Raw genomic sequence first — 21,979 nt, 5'->3', positions numbered from 1 at the left:
CTGCCCCTTGTCTATGGGTCACTTGAAAAAAGCCCGGTATGCTCTCAAGAAGGAATGTTATGGTGTGTAGAGGACAGACATCAGCAGCTAGCTGGGTGTAGCACACAATTGGGCTCATCATAAATTATACATGTTCTATGCTGTCTTTCTAGGAATAGAGTGGTGGCCTGCACTCAGAAGAGACTGGGGTATATATCCTTCTGGGTCAAAAACAAAATCACTCATCTTACTGCTAAAAGAGTAAAATCCACACCAGCTGTTCCAGTAGCTCCAGAGAAGAAAGCTCGCCATGCTGGACTCTACTTCCATCTGCAGTAGAGATGGGGTAAAGGGAAAACCCATGGCCACACAGGAAAGGTACACTCCCTTCAAAACATCAAAAGGGAAGTTTGTAAAAAACTTCTTGTTTACAAAACATATTTACATGGGTTGCTCCTAACTTTTTTTTTTTTTTTTTTTTTTTTGAGACAAGGTCTTGTTCTGTCACCCAGGCTGGAGTGCAGTGGTGCAATATCGGCTCACTATAACTTCTGCCTCCCGGGCTCAAGTGATCCTCCTGCCTCAGCCTCCGGAGTAGCTGGGATTACAGGTGTGTACCACCATGCCTGGCTAACTTTAATGTATTTTTGTTGAGACAGGGTTTTGTCATGTTGCCCAGGCTGGTCTTGAACTCCTGGGCTCAAGTGATTCACCCATCTCGGCCTCCCAAAGTGAGAGGCTTTGATGGCTCCAAAGAATTACAGGTGTGAGCCACCGTGTCTGGTTCTAAATAATGTGAAGGGAAGGAATATCATTCTCAGGTTTTTTGACCCCACCTTCGCAAATGTGATCTTCCTTAATGCTTAAGTTCCAAGAAGGTCTTCATCGAAGGATAGCTACGGTATATTTGCCTACTTCCGGATAGGGCACCCTCACTCAAAACAGTTTCAAAACAAAAAGATTAACTACTTTTTTCTTTATGTCATCTTAGTAAATATATGATGATAAAATAAACTCCTATGAGAATACTCTTTTCTTTCATGACCTATAAATTTATCCTAATGGCTTCTTCTGTTATAATGTTGTCATGTTCCTTCTTTTCATGAAGGGTTCAACTATCTTTCATAAAATGATTAGAAAATATCTTGTTAACATTGTGAAGCCAATCCACACTGTATACAGATGTTATTATAACTTACCTCCAGTTATGACTTTATTGAAGTCAATTGGGAGGATGAAGAGATGAAGAATAAATGAAAGAATAGACAATGAGATGTAAGACTTCATTAATTCTGATTAGACTGATACTAAAGAAGCCAGTCTCATTTAGTGGCAGGTTCCAGGCTTAAAAGGAATCCCTATGGTTTTGGGGTCTTTATCATTTAAGATATACATAACTAGAATTCTTCTTCCCCAAATCTAGACCTGTTACCTTATAGAAAACAACCTTCCCTAGCCTAGAAGTCAAACTCATTAAGCACACTCCTTCAATCTAAGTCCAGTCTACATTTACTTTTCACAACAAAGACGCTAAGGATTCGGTGCCTAACCATGTTCAATTATTTTCTTAGGTAAGTTAAACAGAATCCTTTTCACATATCAATTCTAACAATTTGTTAAAGAAAATTCTTTTTTTTTTTTTTTTTTTTGAGACAGAGTCTCCCTCTGTCACCCAGGCTGGAGTGCAGTGGTGCAATCTCAGCTCACTGCAACCTCCGCCTCCTGGGTTCAGGTGATTCTCCTGCCTCAGTCTCCCAAATAGCTGGGATTACAGGTGCCCACCACCATGCCTGGTTAATTTTTGTATTTTTAGTAGAGATGGGGTTTCACCATGTTGTACAGGCTGGTCTCGAACTCCTGACCTCAGGTGATCCGCCCACCTCGGCCTCCCAAAGTGCTGGGATTACAGGCGTGAGCCACAATGCCTGGCCAAGAAAATTCTTTCATCATTAACAGAAAAGTTAATTTTAGTTTGGCTTGAGGAAAAAGATATATATTTTTTTTCACTGCCCAGAGTGGAAATTCAAGCCACGTTACAGTTTTTCTTAAAGAATCTTCTTAAATAACAGGTCTTTGTTGAAATCAAACATGTTGCTTAAGTTACCTTGAATTAAGGGCATGATAAAAAAAAAAAAATGCCGCCTGTCCTCAGTTAAGTACTTTTGTTGTTAATAATGTGTAACAATGAGAAACAAAAATCAAGGAGATTTAACCCGATTTCTCTGGCAAAGAAGCTGAATGTTCTAAAACTAATATCTAGGTAGCTACAGGTCTATACTAACTTAGCAATAGAGAAAGATTCTTAACTTATGGCTGTTTTAACAACTTAAATCACTGGACTGAACATCAAGAGTAGCATTTGAACAAACTTTTCCAGAAGGTCCATATTATTCAAATAAAACAAAGTTACTATGCAGAAAGTTCTAAATGGTTACAAATGGAATATCAGTAGGATCATAAAGGGATATTATCAATATTTGATAAAACGATTCTTACATGATGGGCTTGTTGGTGTACTTAAATACAACCCCTGTTTTCTCTGTGATAGCCTCTGGAAAAGTCAGGCCTTTTACAATACAATGAATAAAATCACTGTGCTATTCTCTTAGGAACATCATGAGTGCCTAAATAAATCTTCAAGCAAAATATCTGGAAAAACCTCAAAATCGTTTATGAAAGCTGTCCCCTGTCCTGGTGTTAATCATCGGCTTTCTTCTGAGGGAAGTAAAGAGAGTCCAAGCTGAGTTCAGAGTGAGCCACTACCACATGGAGAATGGGAAAGTGGAGAAGTTAGTGCAAGACAGGAGCTTAATTCCCAATGACAGAGTGACCGTTTGGGGCTGTTCTTTAAGAAAATCAGTGCCTGCCTCACTTTAAGCAATGCTCCTAGGGTTTTCTAGGAAGTCTGGAAAACACACACAGATCCCAACAAGAACGGACACTGATGGGTGAGGACAGCTGGTCCCTGAGGAGATGGCCACTGGGCACTGTTGGCACATCATTCTGGGACATTTCAGTTTAGAGCTTATCAGAAGAGACCCAGACACTAAAGGTCAAAGGCGGGACGTGAGGAGCACAGGGAGAGGGATGTCTATTGGCATTCAGAGATCTGTTATACTGTCAACTAAACCGCTCTCTGAATTTGAGCATTATGGTCATACATTATGAGAGGAAAAAGATCAACACCAAGGCAAATGCTGACAGTCAACTGCTAGAAAGTTGCTGTTGATTTTAAGGAAAACAGATTTTTTTTTGAGGTGGAGTCTCATTCTGTTACCCAGGCTGGAGTGCAGTGGTGCGATCTCAGCTCACTGCAACTTCTGCCTCCTGGGTTCAAGCGATTTTCCTGCCTCAGCCTCCTGAGTAGCTGGGATTAGAGGTGCGTGCCACCACACCCGGCTAATTCTTGTATTTTTAGCAGAGACAGGGTTTCACAACATTGACCAGGTTGGTCTCAAACTCCTGACCTCAAGTGATCGACCCTCATCAGCCTCCCAATGTTCTGGGATTACAGGCATGAGCCACTGGGCCTGGCCTGATTAATGTCCTTTTAAAAGATAAATGACATGGTAGGCATCTTTCTCCTTCTTCACTAAAAAAATGGGAGTTTCCACTTTGCATCAAGCATATCCGATTGTAAAGCAAAGCTGGATACATATTGCATGAAGTTACTGCAGGTCACTCAAACATCCACTGGTGATTTGTAATAGTAACTTATAACCACATGACACCAGGATGTTTTGCCTTAGAACACACAAGTCTACAGGGGAGGTGTGGAACACTGAGAGTGTAACTTTCCACTCCACTGAAATAGTTTTCACTGCAGTAGAAAGTGGTGGGGTGGAGCTGAAACAAGTGACATGAACCCTTTGTCATTTATCAGAAAGGAGATGACTATGGATGCTGAAGATTTAACACATTAACATCCAGCAAATATATCAAAGTTATAAATTGTCACATTTTTATATGCAAACCTAAGATATTTTGAAAGAAAATCCTAGCCAAAAAGCCACCCATAAGCTCATATAGGTAGGTCAGTCAATGTCTAAATAATGTTATATCAGATTATTGTCATTCATCAGGCATACTACTCCCAGTATCCTTCAACTGGTGCTGATAGTGGATACTCAAGACGAAACCAGTATATTCACTCAAAAACTAATGAGGTGAACTATTCAATGGGTTGACTTTCCTTTGGTAGAGAGCAACAAAGGAATCTCCTGGGCATTCTTTGTGTCAAAGCTGAACCTGCTGGTGTAATGTCCTAAGACACCAAAAGCCCATCACACCTAGAAGAAACAATTAGCCCCACCCCAGAGCCAAGCACCCTAGAAGTGACCCCACGGGGCACTGGGGGCATACTCACCAGCCTCTCGGGTCGTGTTTCGGCTAGTTGGCTTGGGTGGAGGGACGGGGGCCTGCTTACCAGGAGCCTTGGTATTTTTTTTAATGGGAGGCACTTCGTCACCTTTGTGGCTGGCCCCAGCAGTGGCCCCTTTCGGAGGCACAGGTGATTTTTTGGGTTTAGGTTTGGGTCTAGGCTTAGGAGGAGCAGAAGGAGGTAGAGCAGGAGCTGCCGGTGTTTCAGAGTGGTTTTCAGTGTTCTCTATAAACGAGAAAGTGAACAGAAGCAGACTGATACAGACACACACCATATAAACACGAGGAGCAAGACATGACGATAGTGACACAAAGCATGGCTGCTTGGTACTTGGGAACCAGCATGGAGTTCTGCACCAGACAGAGCACAGTTTAGGGTGAAAACAAAGGCTGAACGACAAACTGAGAAGTGTTCTCAGGGTACATGAATCACCCTTTAATAAAACCGGGTTGTACAAACTACGTTGACGAAATTAGGTTGAGGATGTGTGTAAATGTTTGCAAGTCAGGGGCCTCAGTTCCAGCCTTGGATCTGGGGTTGCTGGATGATGATGTGGGCGTGAAGTGCTACATTTAAATTGAACAAACAATGATTTCACAAAGTTGAAGGCTCCTGGAGACTGGCAGATGAACAGGTTACAGTCACTGCTGTGGGGTGAGGAATGACAGCTACAGCAACTGCTGGACTCATGGTTACCCTTGAGAACCCAAGCCTGATCCATCTGAAAGGGATCTGTGTTCAGTCTCGCTGTGATCAAAACCCAATTATTTTGTAAGCTAAGAGAGACTCTGGAGAATCTTTTACATGAGGCAACAATACGCTTTAGAATGAATCATCTTCTACTAGCAAAATTTTCTAAAGCTTTCCCAGTACATTGGCAGCTTCCTGTTCTAAAATAACTTCCTCTGCCCTTTCCTTCCTTTCTTTTTGTTCTTTTGTGTGTGTGTGTGTGTGTGTGTGTGTGTGTGTGTGAAAGAAAATCTAAAAATATATATATATATATATTTTTTGAGATAGGGTCTTGCTCTGTCACTCAGGCTAGAGCGCAGTGGTATGATCACGGCTCACTGCAGCCTCTAACCTCAGCCTCCAGTGTAGCTGAGACCACAGGTGTTTGCCACCACACCCAGCTAATTTTTGAATTTTTTGTACAGATGGGGTTTTGCCACATTGCCCAGGCTGGTCTTGAACTCCTGGGCTCAAGCAATTTGCCTGCCTTGGCCTCCCAGAGTGCCGGGATTACAGGCATGAGCCACCATGTCTGGCCTTTTCAAATATTGTCACAACTATAGGTACATCTAGATGGTGCCGAATCGAAGAAATACTTAGGTCTATTTTGTAATGTAAACCAAATAATTATTTTGGAAAGACAAAGGCTAAAATTCATCCAAAACTCATACCTAAGAATAGCAGCTTCTCACAAGGTTTTGTGTAACCGGAGAAGAAAGAGTGTTAGTCTTTTGTTACTGAAAGACAGAGGATATGCTGAAGGTTCATTTATATATTCACATCTGTATTCTTTCTAATAGTGGCTGATGAGAATTAAACTAAAATACCATTCTAGTCCAAAGAGCTAAGCAGCATTTCTTTAAAAATGGGGCACAATAAAAAACATGAGACAGTGTTAAGACAAGACTGAGCCTTAACCAAGGCTCCCATAATTGAATGCTCTAGAAAGGGTTTTAATATTGGAATATATTGCATTTTATTATTATTTCTATTATTTTGTTTCTTATCCTAATGAGTGTGAAGTATAGAATTCTCTTTTAACCACATTCCCCATCAGTCCACATATATAATTAGCATATGATGACTTCAGTTACAATAGGTAATCAATAAAGCTTTACTTTTAAAGTTCACCTTTGATCCTGCCTCAGCCACAAAATCCTCTCCTGTCGCTGTGGCCCAAGTTGACCTCTTCTACCTCTGAACTTACTTGGGCTTATTGTGTGAGCCACTTACTCAACATTTATCAGAAGCTATTTTGTATTTTTGCCTTTCTGTTTATACATCTTGTCTCCTCAACTAAGCTGAGTATCATGTATATTAATAGTAATGGCCCTCTTAACTCAGCCAGTCTTAACTAGGCAAGTAAGTCACAAAAGTCAGTTAGGTTTGAGAATGATACAAGTTGATACACACCCATAACATTTAATTTTAACTTAAAATATATAAATATACATTAACTTCCCAGTCTTCTGACATATGGCTGAAGTCTATTCTTTAAATACATCTTTGTAACTTTAGCCCCCAGTATAATACCATGAAGTATGGAGATTAAGCCCAATAGTGTCATCCATAGCGAAAGTCAAACTGATCCGTAACACATCACCTTAATTCTCTTATATACCACAAACTCTACACATGTTTTATCCTCTCCCTTAATAGCATGTCACTGAGGGATATTTTTCCTTTCTGCCTAAGGCTTAAAATTCTAAAGGTATACCGGAAAGAATCCAGCTTCTGGGTTTGGGAAGGAGGAGATGGTTCACCAGATTGATTGGCAACGACAAGACCTACTAGGGAGAAAATGAACACACTGTGAACAGACTTTCTTCTGGCTCCTTAGAGAATACGGTCCGCTCCTCTTGACTCTTTGAACGCTACCAACTATGTGTGAACATTTGTCATTCTGGTAATTCTTAAGTTGTGTGTGTGTGTGTGTGTGTGCACACGTGTACATACACACACATGCAGGGACATATGAGTATGCAAACAGTATAATTTTTTGACTGAATTATAAACTCCTTTTGTCTGAAATTTAAAATCCCATCGAACACAATGCTGTAAACACTATGTCTATTCAACGAATGGGACTGACCGTCCAATAGTTATTGACACACACATCAGTAGAAAACAGAGCTTTAGTTGCAGCTGGGAGGTAATGAATTAAGTCAAGTTGTATATTTTACACTTACCACGTGATCTGAAGACATGACATAAACTGATGGCGTATAGGAGTATTATCACTTCAAGAGAAGGTTAAGAAGGGGCTGCCTAGTCATTCTGGCTTGATAAGGACGCTAGCCTTTCCAGCAATGCGGTCTGGAAAACAAGCTGTTTCCCATACTTCCAGGCTTGGCTCCTTTGAGCACTGGAAGGTTTGAGCTCAACGATACTTAGAACAAGCCTGGGGCTGCATGTGGTCTTCACCCTGCCTAGAATGCAGTTCTTACCCAATTCCTCTGCTTCACTTGATTACCTCCTTCTTGTTTCCTTCATGTCTTAGTTCATAAATATCTTCCTCTGAGAACCAATGTTGGTCCTCGCTGTGAGCTCCCTTGGGTTGCTGTGCTCAGGCCTTCTATGGTACTTCGCATCTTGCATTACAATTGCCCATTTGCACTCTGGTCTCCTCACAGGTCATGCTCTTAAGGCAAAGGCCATTTTTCATTTACTACTCTTTTCCTGGCCCCTAGTAGAGTCTCACCCATGGTAGACCTTCATTATTTGTGGAACAAATAAGTGTTCACCACTTGTTATTTCATTGAAGATTTTTTAATAATAACAATAAAAATAATGTCAAGCAAGATTTCTTATAAGAATTCTTACAAAATCTTATTATTATTTAAAATTATTATTATTTTCTTTTTTTGAGACTGGCTGTCACCCAGGCTGGAGTGCAATGGTGCCTGACCTCAGCTCACTACAACCTCCACCTCCCAAGTTCAAGCAATTCTCCCTGCCTCAGCTTCCCAGTAGCTGGGATTACAGGCGCCCACCACCACGCCCAGCTATTTTTGTATTTTTAGTAGAGATGGGGCTTTGCCATGTTGGCCAGGCTGGTATCGAACTCCTGACCTCAGGTGATCTGCCCGCCTCGGCCTCTCAAAGTGTTGAGATTACAGGCGTGAGCCATAAGATTTCTTATATTTAACACTAAGTTTCGTTTAACAGGGAGCAAGTCAGTTTTTTTGCTCTTATATATATAAAGGCACTTGCTGAGAAAGAATAATGGGAGACCAAGAGCCCCAAAGACCTTAAGGAAGAAGTCTCTAGTATTAGGCAGAGGAGGCCCAAGACCGCTGTACCAACTACAGAATCAGGTGCCTTCAGGAGCCCCAGAAATGCCCAGGGGGCCTGGGTGGAATCTACTCACAGAGCAAGTGTGAAGGACACCATGTGCCGTTTGTTTTGCTTTCTTTGATGGTGATGTTTCAAATATTAAAGTATTGAGATATTGTCTTATGAAGAGATATAATACACATCTAGGGCTCTAAAGGCAGATGATATGGTTTGGTAAATATAACCAAATAGATGACAGAAGGCTCTTGAATAAGTTGGCTTCATGCAGGAGGAAAGGGAGCACTGTATCCCAAAATAAAGGGTGAATTAAGATCATAGGATGGTGGGGTTTGCATGGTAGTGAGCTCACACAAGCAGTGAGACCAGAAGAGGAGCAGAGGCAAAAGTGAAGCTTGAGTTGGTCTTCAGAATTTAAAATGTGTTTTTCTAGAGAAATAAATTGTTAACTTTGTCATAAGGCATTTTCTAATTAACATAATACACTGTAATATTAGTTATGCGCGCCATTCTTTTCAGTCTCACGAAGTGGCTTCTATACCTAGTGCTTCTCCTTGTGGCTCTGGTGTGTGCACTTTCCACACAGGAGAGAGCCGCACTGCCTCATTAGTGGTATGTCAGCATCCAGCACTCCCAGCTCCTTCCTCATGTACCTACTAGCCAAGCAAGAGGCTCTCTTGGACCTTATCAGACAAGGAAGAATTGAATGTACTAATTCTAAGTAAAGAAAAACATCTCTCAACTATTCATGGACCCATAAGGTCTGCTATCTTCTTTCAAGAACATCGAGGTCTGTTGGTTAATTCATATAAAACTGTCAGGAACTTTTTATTATGTTGATAAGGGAAACACTTCCTTTGATGTCTGGCCAGTCCAGTGACGAATACCCTGCATGGACCAGGCACCAGAGATGGCACTGTTACGTAATGCAGGATGCGATTCTTGGATGTGAGAAGGCTGCCAGGGACAAACCACAGATGGATTTGAAATTCAACAGTCTGGCGAGACAGGACAGAAAGACTTAAACAAAAAACATCCCTACTTGCGTTAATACTTTCAACTGAATCCCACTAAAATTTATTTAAGTCTACTTTCTTTTTATGTTCCAGGAATATTATCACTGAAAGTATTAGTTAATTTCATAATTTGTGTACATAAGCTTAACCAGAGTCCTTCAATGGAACAAGGCTAGATAAAGCCCTTGAAATAAAGCAAAATAATACATTTCCAACAGATTATTTACACAGGCTTCTAAAAGTTTTAAAGGCTAATATATGCCAATAATGAACGGTTATGAACTTCCAGAGAGGATGATTTTAAGTTACAATGGTGTGTTTAATAGGGCCATCAAATACTCCTTTTTCCCTTTCTCTCTCAAGGATCTGGGTCAAGAACAGAGGAAGAGAATTCACTTTCATCAGTTTCTAAGAGTTCAAAATGCCCACAGAACACACATTAGGTTTGACAAAATTTTACCATTCAACTTAGAGACAGACATTATAAAACATGAAATAGTGTATTTCCTAAAGATTCCTTTCTCTGCTGCATGGAAGCATCTAGAATCTCTCCACGAAATCTTTCCTTACAGAAGTTTCATTTCATGTTTGGAGGTTCCTACGCATCACAGCAGTGGTATCGAGATGTCATCAATCCATAACCAGGAATCTGTGAATGTTCTGGGAGGCCCTGATAGACATGTATTTTGCAGGTATCTCAATCTACTGTAGCATATTCACTCTAGGAACCAAGGTCTCTAAAGAAGTCTTCTGGGAATAGCATAATCGCCTCTGGCACATTTTGAAGTTTCCAATTGCACAGAGGCTGTGGGAATCAGCCAGCAGAGCAACCACAGTCCGTGGCATCTCTGGGAGCTATTACTGGGTCTCTCTCAGAAATGTCTGGAACCTGTGATATTGGATATGCGGATGCCACCAGCCAAGTTCCCACTGCTGGAGACAGTGCTGGGCTGAACAAGACATGTGGGTTTTGATATTCCTCCATGCTGAACTGCTCACGGGGCCAATTGTAACCAGCAGAGAAAGATGTTCAGATTTCTCACTTTCATTATGATCCTGAGACAAACCTCCTAAGAAAGGATAATCTTCCCAGACACCTCTAATGATTAAAGAGGCCACCCCTTCTGATTATTACTTTTAATTAACATTTTTAATAATTGAAAAAACAAATACTGTGCTTATAAAATGGATGCATCTACCTGAGAAAATCATCCGATTTCACTTTACTAGCTATCATTTCTTTCTTTTTTCTATTTGTAAACCTCTCCTCTGCAGACTGCTGGTTTTAGAGTCACTAGTTGGAGCCTAAGTGCTGGTTCTAGACATTGAGCTATATGCTAAAGTAAATAATATGGGTTTGTCTTTATTTTACCTTTCTTATCTTCTGCCTTTTCCTCCAGAGGTGGTGTTTTTTCAGATACAGAGCCATTACCTTCTTCAGACTTTACTACATTTTCCTCTCGGGTAGATTCCTCTCCGATGGGTATCATGTGCCCGTTTGAATTTTCAAAGTTAACTGTTACATCTCCATCTAAAATGGGAAAGAAACACCTAGATGTCTAACTTGCTGGCTTTCTTAAAAACAAGTTTTCCAGTTACTAGGATTGTAGAATTTGGATTCATGTTTCAGTCCCTGGGAACCAAATACACCCTGCACTGTTTCACCAGTTTATTCAAAACAAAAGAGCTAGAAAATCCTCCGTCTTGGGGACAAGCTGCTACGGAGGGAATATCTATGCGCCATTTCAAGACAACAGGAATGATCATCCTAATTATCCAATATCCCAGGGCAGCAGAGTCCCTCGTTCAGGTGCTTAGGTTTCTCTGAAGTCAATACTTAGTGTTTCTTTGTCATTTAGAAACAGAATGGCGACAGGAATAATCTGGAAAATGGAATAAACATTTTACAAGCACCAAAAACACAAGGTGAATGCAAATACACAAATAACATGAAATGTAATTACACATACAAACAATAAGTGGGAGAATATGAAAATTTCCAAGTACTACTGGTTCCAGAATATATTAAGTATATGATGTGCTAACTTCACACAGCAATATAACTGCTACTCTATAGTCGGGGAAAAGATGATAGCAAGGCTATTTTTATTTTTATTTCTTTATTTATGGAAAGATTAAAGTATACTCAGGTAATTATTACATATAACTAGCCAAAAAGTCCCTAAGTTGTCCTAAAAATAATTTGAAAATGTTCGAGAAAAAAAAAACACACATTAAAAAAGTAATCACAAAGGAATTTTAAAAAACCATAATGGATAAAATGTTGAAGAGATATCTAAATCATAAATGACTAATTTTAACTCCTGTATTTCCATAATTCCTGGGGGTTTCTAAAGTGAAAGAGACTTTGCAGAAACGTTCAATTCAGTGATTCTTGAAAAGATTAACCCTACTTTATATCTGGAAAATTTTAAGAGGCTTTGCTACCATCGTAAAAGAAAAATTAATGAATGGAAGGTTTGAGCAAACTTAAAAATCTGCTTGATTAGAGCTCTTTCTATTTTTTACTACTCTTATCTCGACAATCATTATAAAACAGAAACCATTTCCCAAATTGTCATTAAATATGATTGAATTGCTTTGGCTTAACAATAAAACCCATTTGCCTTCTGAACAAACAGGCATGACATTTTAATAAATCAACTACATATCATGAAATTATGTCATTTTTAGAATGAAAAAGCAAACATTGCTTAGTCATATAACTCCCAATAACCTATAACTAAGTCCTCTGTAAAACTAAAATAAACAATAATTGAAGGCAATGCCATTACAAGTAAATCTCAACTATTTTAATAAAATTAAAGTAAGAACTTTTTAAAGACTATACGTCAAACCAAAGAGAACCCAAATGATTCTTAATTCCTATTATTAAATCCCAAGAAATTAGCTATAAAAAGCAGGAGAACACAATATATCCAGATAAAATAAAAATGAAGAATGGAAAATTCCAAACAAAATAGAAAACCACTTGCTTATGTATAAAAATCTTCAGTTTTTAGGTAACTCAAATATAAATTTATCTTTGTTTTCTTTGACTTTAGTTGATAATAAAGTCATGTCAATGACAATTTAATTCTATTTTAAGCATTATTATATTAAAATTCTTTAGTTAAATAACTGATTTATTAAACTTAGAAAAACCTGGAAATTTTAATAGCTGTGACACAAGAAGAAAGTGGATTATCCTATGATAGACAGAAATAGTCAACAATGTGGAAAATACTTACTTTGAGGCAAGAAATAAAGCTAGTTAGTATGAAAATAATTGTAGAAAAAAGAGACACATTTGTGATAAATATGGAATTCAAGAACAAAACAGGGGGGAAGTAAAGTTATTAATTAGCTGGTGTGTATATTGAAAAGGCTTTCTAGTATTGAGTGTTAAGGAAGTTGTTTTAGAATTAAAATAAGTTAAATCCTTGATATAGTGTGTGTGTGTAAGTAAAATACAAGCAGAGCAAAGGAAGGCAAGAAGGTGCTGAGCTGGATGGCAGGTGACAATAAGCAGCCCAAGTCAACACATCTCACGAGAGCAAAGGAAAGAGAAAACACAAAAAGTAGTTGTCAGCTTAAAGTAAAATGAGAGATAAAGCACAAACAGGAACAAGTGGTTAAATAAGGAACACGAGGGTGTTTGAAGGGGGTCACCTCCTTCTAGTAAACAGGTGTATTGGGGATATATTATAGTTAAAGGAGGGACAGATAGAAAGAGAAAATCATGTATGACCAAAAGGCAAGTGATAAAAGTCCACAGTGGGAGAAAAGGAAAGGATGGCACACAGGCAAAACCACCTCCACACCCTCATGTCAAAAGCTAAGGGAAAAGATGGAGGGAAAAAAGCAGAGATAAGCAGCAAACTTCGACTAGATCATAGACTTCCCAGGAGAGAAGACGAATCACTGAACTTTTAGGCTGAAGGTATGTCTGGATGTAAAAAAGAGAACCTAAAAGGAAAAATAATAATAGCTGGGAGAGTATGGGATATGATGGGATGGGGTCAAACTCAGGGTAGCTAGAGGGATTTTTAAAGTCTATCTGGCTCACTGAATAAAGGGCTTGATGGACAGGCTTGTCAAGAGCAGAGGCAAGGTCAAGAAGATCAAGGCAAAGAATGAATCTTCACTGGCAGCAGAAAGGAGGTTGTTACCAAGAACAGCAGCTTCTAGTCTCTCAGACTGAAATTCTCCAGATAATTGCTTTTGGGAAAATCACAGAAAACTATTTTCTCCAGCCCTCAGCTGGAAAGGGGAAGGACTCCATTTACCACTGACATCCTCAGGAACCTTCAACCATTAGATAATTTCTACGGTTCTAGACAGGGACCATGGAAAAGCTGGAAAGTAAAATCTAGTATTTTATGACTTCTCAAACATTAAGCCTATTATTATATTATGCTTAGGTTAAAAAATTGTTTTGTTCTTTTATGTTTTAAAACTTTTAGTTTCCACTGGAAAAGTTAAATAAAAAGATCAGAGAGTCAGATTTCTGAGAAGTATATGTTGGCCCAAGAAATTATAATCTATGAGGCAAATAGTTTCACAGAGTAGGCAGAATAAAAACAATTTCTTTAAATTGACTATCGCTACTTGGTTTTTAGACAGAGCAAATTCTTTTTCTACCTACAAATTTTAATTAGGAAAAAAAGATGGGCTTTTAATCTTCACATTTGAACCCATTAACAGTTTCAATCATAAAATCTTCCATTTTGTACTTTCTTTAAAATATTTCTAAATAAACGATGTCTAATAAATGCATTGGCCCATCCCATAAAGCTGATGGCCCAGTGTTAAGCTTTCAATGGGTATATTATTTCTCTATTGCCTTCAGAGACATTGGACAGGAGATTAATTTTGATATTGCAAGTCTACCTTTAAGTTTAAAAAGTTAGAAATGTGCATTTTTAACTCTTAAAAGTCTCAAACAGGAAATAAATAGCTTCAAAATAACAGAAAAACAGGGAACACATAAAATTCATTCATAAAGTAGAGTAAGAAAAGTTTGACAGGTCAGAAATTGAAGTAAAATACCTAAAATTGGGAGGGCTTAAGAAAATGCTACTATTCACTCCAGAGTTCCCTACTTTCTCTGAATCAGGAGAAAAACAGGAAAGCATTTCTCAGCTCCACTCTGGAATTATTCAGATGCTGGAAAAAAGCATGTCATTTTGATTTACAAATAGTGAATGCCAAAAAATGTTAAGTCCTTTGCAAGGAACATATATCAGGAAAACAGCTGTACTATTATTTCAATTTCAATTCTAAATTAATAGCATTTTATTTGTTCCCATAAAAGTACAATAATAATACTTTATTATTACAGTAAATGTGAGGGGAAGGGAGGCATGAGATAAATCAACAATATTGCAACAAAATGTCCTTTAATTTTAAATTTAATAGTGGAAGCGATGAAAATCATTAGGTATTATATATTTGGAGAAATAACCAATGTTAGTATCTTCTTTTGAGGGTCAGTACCAGTTTCTATCTGATCCTTGTCTTTTCTGAACAAAGTTCCTCCTTGGGAGGATAGAGAAAAAAAGAGAAGATCAGAGATAGGGGAAAAAATTAGAAATAATCATTGCTAGGGAAAGATTCAGAGAAATGAAAAGAGAACAATACTGCAAAATTACTTGAGAGAACGCAGAAAGCAGGTTAGTTTAGTCTGCTTATTCGTGCTTTATTGATTGTACATTTCAGTGTTATTATAGAGTGCAAACGACAAGAGGTATGTGTGCCTTCTCTCTTGTCTTTTATTGGTAGTCTTAAGAAACAAAATAGCATGAACCAAGCTAAAACTTTGCATTTACTCACACATGAGTTTCATGTGAATAGAAAGACTGAAGCTCAAGAATAGAGAAGAGAAGGAGCCATAAGTATTTGTATCTCATCTGTACTGGCCTCGGATGTACCTTTGCAGAGTTTTAGGTTTAGAATGACATATGGTGACAGATTCACCAGGAAAGTCACTAGAATTCTATAATATTTCAGATTCTCTGCAGCTCACAAAGGCATTACCAATGGAAGCAAGGCTCTTGGAATGCAGTAATCACCGCTTTACCTTACAAAGACCATGATCACTTTAAATTTCAAAAGAAAACAAAAGAAAGACCAAAGAATGAAAGACCGAAATATTTAAAATGTATGATTAATTTCCTCACCTTGATCAGGCAATTCCTTAAGCACTCCCCTTCTTATCAGCTCCTCTCTACTTTGTCGTGTGGATATCTTCCTTTCTAATACTTTTAAAAAGAACAAGCACAAATAAGAATCAAGTCATTCCTTAAGATAATTCTGAAAAACATTCCAAGTAGAATTGAGCACATTTATTCTCCTCACATGAGAGCTCAAACTCGTTTTCTCAGTTGCTTTAACAAAACACATGATCTGAGTTGAATCAACACCGCTATGACAAGAGCAAACGGCTGCAGCCCATGATCTGAAGTCCAGCCGCCATCCCTGGTCTTTCAAATGGCCACCTTTGGCCTGGCGTCCAGGGATATTATTACATACCAACTAGAGAGCATAAAGGCTGCTTCTCACGCTGAAGCTAGAAATGTTGCATTATAAAACATATAATTATATGGATATGCAGTGTATGAAAAAGGTATGTATGCTTACATTAAAGAAAAAAACATAAACATCAGTAAATATTCTGGGTAACCCATTTGCATTCCAGGAAAATGAACTATTTTCTAGTGTTTTCTCTCTCACTCCATCTATTACAAAAGCCCAATACATCATATTTCTATAACCCTTTCCCCTGCATTCTCACTAATTCTAGAGAGTTCTCATATATTAGCTGACAATCCCCAGGTCTTAGGAGGATGGAGAAGGCAGTTAAGAATAATCAGCTTTCAGCCAGGAATGAAGGCTCATGCCTGTAATCCTAGCACTTTGCGGGAGCCGAGGTGGGTGGATCACCTGAGGTCAGGAGTTCGAGACCAGCCTGGCCAACATGGCAAAACCCCATCTCCGAAAAATACAAAAATTAGCTGGGCATGGTGGTGGGCACCTGTAACCCCAGCTATCAGGGAGGCTGAGACAGGAAAATCGCCTGAACCCAGGAGGCAGAAGTTGTAGTGAGCCAAGATCGTGCCATTGAACTCCAGCCTGAGCGACAAGAGCGAAACTCCATCTCAGAAAAAAAAAATAATAATAATCAGTTTTCACAGACATGTAAAGCCATGGGGATCTTAACATTGATTCTTCCTTCTTCTGGAAGAAATGTAAATTCCTGGTAGAACTTTGGAATGGGGCTTGGGAGCTCCGGAGCGGGATCTCAGTAGTGTTCCCCTTGAGTGTGTATAGTATTAAATCCTGTGCTCTATATGTCCATACAACTCCAAAGTCCATTCCTCACTTTCAGAGGCCAAGAAGGTGTGTAAAATTAACATGTGGTCGTGTCATCTATTAATCCTGAGTCAACATGTCCCAAAGCGTGTTCTGCAGGACTCTATTTCCTCCAAACCCTCTGTTCAAAAATGTACTTTGATACAGCAGTGAAGGGCCAGATAAGGAGTCTAGGGCACTTTGAAGAGCAGGAAAGCTACAGTGGTAGAGAACAGGCAGCTTCAGTAGCACGAGATTTCTGACGCTCCCCGATTCCTACTCCTGGGTTCATTATCTGCAAATCCTGGAACTGCTCTAGACAACATCGTTTCAACTAAACTAAAGCCATTACCCCAAACCAGGTCCTGACACATCCAAAGGGAGCATGTGATAACACTAAGAAGACATTTGTGATAACACTAAGAACATGTTTGCTCAGGGGCTCCAGGGCCTCGAGCAAGAACACTGATATGAGACAGGGTGGGAGATGCGCCCTGGGCAGCCAGCTTTGTAGTAAGTGCATGAAAGTCTTCCATAAGTGTTTGCTAATTGCATGTACCACAGAATAGCAACACTTAGTCTCTTGAAGAACCTGGATTTTTTTTTCCTTTCTGATAATAGAAATTGTGTATTCCTTTTTAAATCCTGGTTGTAGAAAGATCAGAGTAAAACTGGACATTTGACACAGATCTCATAAGACAATTCGTGGATGGAATCTCTGTTTCCTCCTTCTCTAAAATCTGACTTGACTTACATTTTATGTACAATATATAAGCTCTTTACTGTAAGTTTTGTCAAACATTTCTTTGGATAGAATCAGAATAGAAACAAACAGGAAAATGAGTGAATGAATGAATAAATGGTCAAAAGAATGACAATGAACAGCTTTGGGTTAAAAAGGAGACATACACAGAAGCCTTCCCTCCCTTCCTTTAGATTCCTCACTGACCCCATTCTTCCCATCCCTTCCAGAAGCAAGTAACAACAGCTCACTTAAAGGTTAGTAATTTCAACGAAAAAAGTTAACCAGGCAAGTCTTTTTTTTTTTTTTTAACTGGGTGTCCTATTATGTAAAAAGAGTGCTGTTATCTAAATACAGTTTCAATTTGTTGAGTCTCTTGTCAAAAAGAAGAGAACTCTTATCAACGCAGGAAGCCAAAGAACACCCACAATGACAGGTGGGACACTGCTGGGATTTTGCAGGTGCTTTAGAAGGACCTTGATCACTGCAGCCTCCTACGGATTGTAGAAGCCCATTCATGCTTGACTGGGCTCTGAGGAGTGGTGGGACTCTGTAGACCTCCTCCAACAGTTGTCTTGGCCTCCATTCCTGGGGACAGGCCCAGAGATTCATGGCTGTTCTGCCCTAAACTTAAGGATGAAGGTGGCAACTGCAAGAGCAAGTGCCGCTGGCCTAGGGATCAGGCCACATTCTCGCAAACCAAATGCACTGCCAATTCAGCACTCAATCACTGTGGCTGTCTTCCTAACCGGTCCTTTGCTCATAAGAAACAAAACTTTTACTTGTTTGCTGCTTCTTTAAAATTGCCCAAAACACAAAATGGCTGCCAGGAGTCCTGGATTCTAGTCCTTGAATTCCTACAACTTGTTGAGTGACCCTGGGCAGTCACTTTAAGTTCCTGGGCGTCTAATCCATTATCTGTAAAATAAGGGACACAATTCAAGGATCACTAAGGACAATTCATCCAGCTCAAATGCTGTGTGATCCTGTATCATTAATCGAGGCTGTCTGTAATCTCTGCTTCGGGCACCTTTTAAAACGTTCACTCTTGCTCTAAAAAATCATCTCATAGCCTGGAACATACAGGTTTCTTATTCTGCCTTTCCATTATGGATCCTGGAGGATTCTTTAGTTTTAGTTTTGAGTTTTCTTTTGCTTAAATTCTAACTTAGTCTCAGCTAAAAATTCCCCCTTTCTTCCTTGTAAACTAAAAATTCCCCCTCTTTCCTCCTTATAAACTCTGGAGCTTTCTTGAAGCAGCAGCCTTGGCTTCCTGCCAAGAATCAAAACCAACAGCTTTGTTCTTTTGCTCTACCTCCTATAAACAGGCTCTGATACGAAAATGCTGTTGGCTATTTGTTTGGTCTTTGGCTGAGAGCATATTTAACACACAATGCGGATACCTATGTACAGGGCCAATGAGAACAAACTGCAGGCGACTGAGCACGGAAAGTATGTTGCTGGGGCACAACATTCCAACCACCGCTCTCACAGCAGTACAAGTATCTCATTCTTCACCTTTTAAAATATTTGCCTCTTGTTTATATAGTGCCTGCATGTTTGCAGAGCACATTCACTGGACACTTTTTCATGGGCTCAGAGGGGGTTTGCATTGCAATGAATCTGAGAGGTCATTCTAGTCCAACACACCGCACAAAGCAGGGGCTATCTCAGAATATTCCTGAGATGTGCTCACCTGCTTAAAATCACTCAGAGGGAAGATGCTCACTTTAAGGCGCAATCCACTTCAGTATTGATCACCCTCATTTTGAGGAAGGTATTCCAGAGAAGGAGTCAAATCGCACTCCCTGTAACTCCTGCGCATCAATCTAACCCAATCTCTCTGTAGCTCTGGACTAAAGTCAGTTGTTTGTGAGCAGAAAACGGCAGCAGTCGGCTCCAGGTCATCACTGAGAGCCTGCTGTTATTGCAGCCTGCTCGAATCTGATCCCAAGTATCCCACCAACTGCTCTTTGACTTTGAAGCTCACACCAATCTATGCACAGAAATCTATGCACCACAGCTACAGCACAACCAAGATACTGCCAGGGAAGACGCTAGTGGGGCACTGAATGTCGCTGAATGTCGTAGCTGAATACAGTAGCTAAGGTGTCTCCATGAAAAGTATTATCGCCAGTTGAGTAAATAAATGGCTCATGGCCTCTCACTTTTATCCCAACTGGAAAAGCATAAGAGCTTTTTTTATACCAAGATCAAACAAAGCCATGATTTCTGTTTCACTCTGCATTGGGCTAATCGATGTTTTGACAGTTCAATTCTGATAACAGCAGCGCACAATTCTCTCTGGGAAGTGAAGGAAGCACTGCCCTGTATTTTCCTGACTTCAGGCTTATACTCTAGTAATCTTCCAAAAACTTCCCATGGCTGCCCATCTTACTTCCAATAATCCCTGAACTCACCGCGGCCCCTTAGGGTGTCCCTCCTCCCATGTGCCTAGCTCCTAACCACTTCTTTCTGGCTCTTGGCTTCAATTTCTTGGGGCCCTGCATGGTGGCCTCTGTCCTTCCCAGGAGGCCATTTCCCCAGACACCTGCTAGACTCACTCCATCCTGTCCCACAAGTCTCTGCTCAAAGGTCACCTTAGTGGAAGTCCCTTCCCTGAACTCCTGATGTAGAATGGCTATTCCCCTTCCCAACTTTATCTCTTTTTTCCCTGCAAAACCCATCATCACCTCCTAACATGTGTATGCATAATCTCATTGAGAACCAAAATTCTGTTTTGCTTACTGCTGCTGTGTCCCCAACGTTGACTTACAAGCTGTTGGCTTTGAAAAAATATGTGTATTTGTTGAATAAAATAAAAAAAAATAGCTAATCATGATAATGATATTGTTTCTGCCCCTTCCCAGTCCTCAATTTGGGAGAAAGCAAGTAAGGCTTGTGGCAAAACCCTGAGGGACAAGAATCTTCTGTCTTCTCCCTCCTTAATTCTTGGCTGGGCCAGTCCTAGGGAAAAAAAATCTCAACCTTCTGTCCTATGGATGATCTGAAAAAGTCTCTGTATGCACTGAAGAAGGGAGCTCACAGTCTGTAGACGACAAACACCAGCAACTAGCAGGGTGTAGTACACGACTGGGCTCCTCATAAATTAGAAATGATTTATGATGTCCTTCTGGGCATGGAGAGGTAGCTGTGGAGCTGCACTCAGGAAAAGAGGCTGGAGCATATGCCGCTGGCTTTTTTCTGCGAATACTTGGCCAGGATTTCATATTACTCTGGAAATATCTGTGAGAGTAAATCTTGTAGTCAACAAGTCACTTGTGTTTTTCTTTGGCGAGGAAAGAGAGTCCTAATTCTCAATTCTAACACCATTTAATGACTGGACAAAATAGAAGAGCAAATAGAAGACTATTAAATAAGTGTGCCATGTTATCTTCTCAGTTCTGAGTACTGAATGGCCTCACTGTAAAACTGTAACAGAAACACACAAAACCACTCGTCTCGTGTTGAAAGTGTTCTACAAGAGCCTGGCTCGGCTTTGCCCCTCTTCAATAGCAGTTGCAGAAAACAGAACGTCAGAAAATGGTCTGCTTTTAAAAAGATCTTCACTAAGGCAGAGCTAAGTCATTTAAAGAAACAACCACCTCAATGCCACCCAACAGGACATTTGCAAAAACCTTCCAAAACATCCCAAGAATGTACAGCAGAGATACAAAGCCAACATCCTCACCTAAAAACACTCAGGGGTCTGGTGATTTTTTTGTTTATCTGCTCCAGCCACTCCCCTACTAAAGAATTCTACAGTCTGTGGAACAAGTTGGACTTGGAACGGCAGCCAAGCTTTACAATCGGTCCCAGCGAACCATTTTTCCCATCACTTTCCTTCCATCTCTTTTTTGCAAGCCTGGCGTTAAAGTCAAACTTTACTTCTTGCCATTTCCTAAACATCTGCAGTTCTTCAGCTCCATTCCTTCGTGTATTATTCCTTCTTCCTAGAATTTAGACTGTTTCCTTATCCCTCTCCGGTGAAATCCACTCTAAAATTTTAAGTTCTCTTCACACAGTAGCTCTGCATGGAGATCTCACTATCCTGATGGGCTAGAACTTTGTATTCCAAAAGCACTTTCAACTAACTTCTCTGTGCCTCAGTGTCCTCATCTGCAAAATGGAGAGATAGCAACTACTTTTCTGGTTCTTTTGGAGACTAAATAGGTTAAACCAAGTAAAATACTTAGACCAGTACCTAGGATCTAGAAAGCATTCAATACATATTAGCTATTAACTATTATTTCTGTTATAGCACTTACTAAGTGGTTCATTACTAAATTCATGTGTATGAGATTGCATATTCACATGATTCGAGTCTAAGCCTTCTGAGGGATGTCGTGTTTATCATTTCATTCCCATAATGCCAAAAATAATATATCGCACAGAGTAGATATTGGGGACCTAAGTGTCTTTTTGGGGGGAAGGAGGGAAGGCACGTCTAGCATCCTTTTCTACTTCTTTTAGAAATGGCCTTCT

At 39.7% G+C, this 21,979-nt stretch overlaps 1 protein-coding gene across 8 annotated transcripts in view; it reads right to left on the bottom strand.

Moving 5' to 3' along the window:
* PHACTR2 (phosphatase and actin regulator 2) overlaps nucleotides 1–21,979 on the bottom strand; it is a 298,625-nt gene that overhangs the window by 74,194 nt on the left and 202,452 nt on the right. For 5 of the 8 annotated variants that reach the window (XM_063724674.1, XM_063724675.1, XM_054556876.2 and 2 more), the window contains 3 exons: nucleotides 15,582–15,662; nucleotides 10,772–10,930; nucleotides 4,346–4,585 (listed from right to left, as the gene is read on the bottom strand). In XM_063724674.1, coding sequence (XP_063580744.1) covers nucleotides 4,346–4,585; nucleotides 10,772–10,930; nucleotides 15,582–15,662 — 480 coding nt within the window. 8 annotated transcript variants of the gene reach the window in all.

The sequence above is a fragment of the Pongo abelii genome, chromosome 5, assembly GCF_028885655.2.
Source record: "Pongo abelii isolate AG06213 chromosome 5, NHGRI_mPonAbe1-v2.0_pri, whole genome shotgun sequence".
Taxonomy (NCBI): domain Eukaryota; kingdom Metazoa; phylum Chordata; class Mammalia; order Primates; family Hominidae; genus Pongo; species Pongo abelii.
The sequence above is the reverse complement of the archived record's forward strand: the minus strand, read 5'-3'. Positions and strand labels throughout refer to the sequence as shown.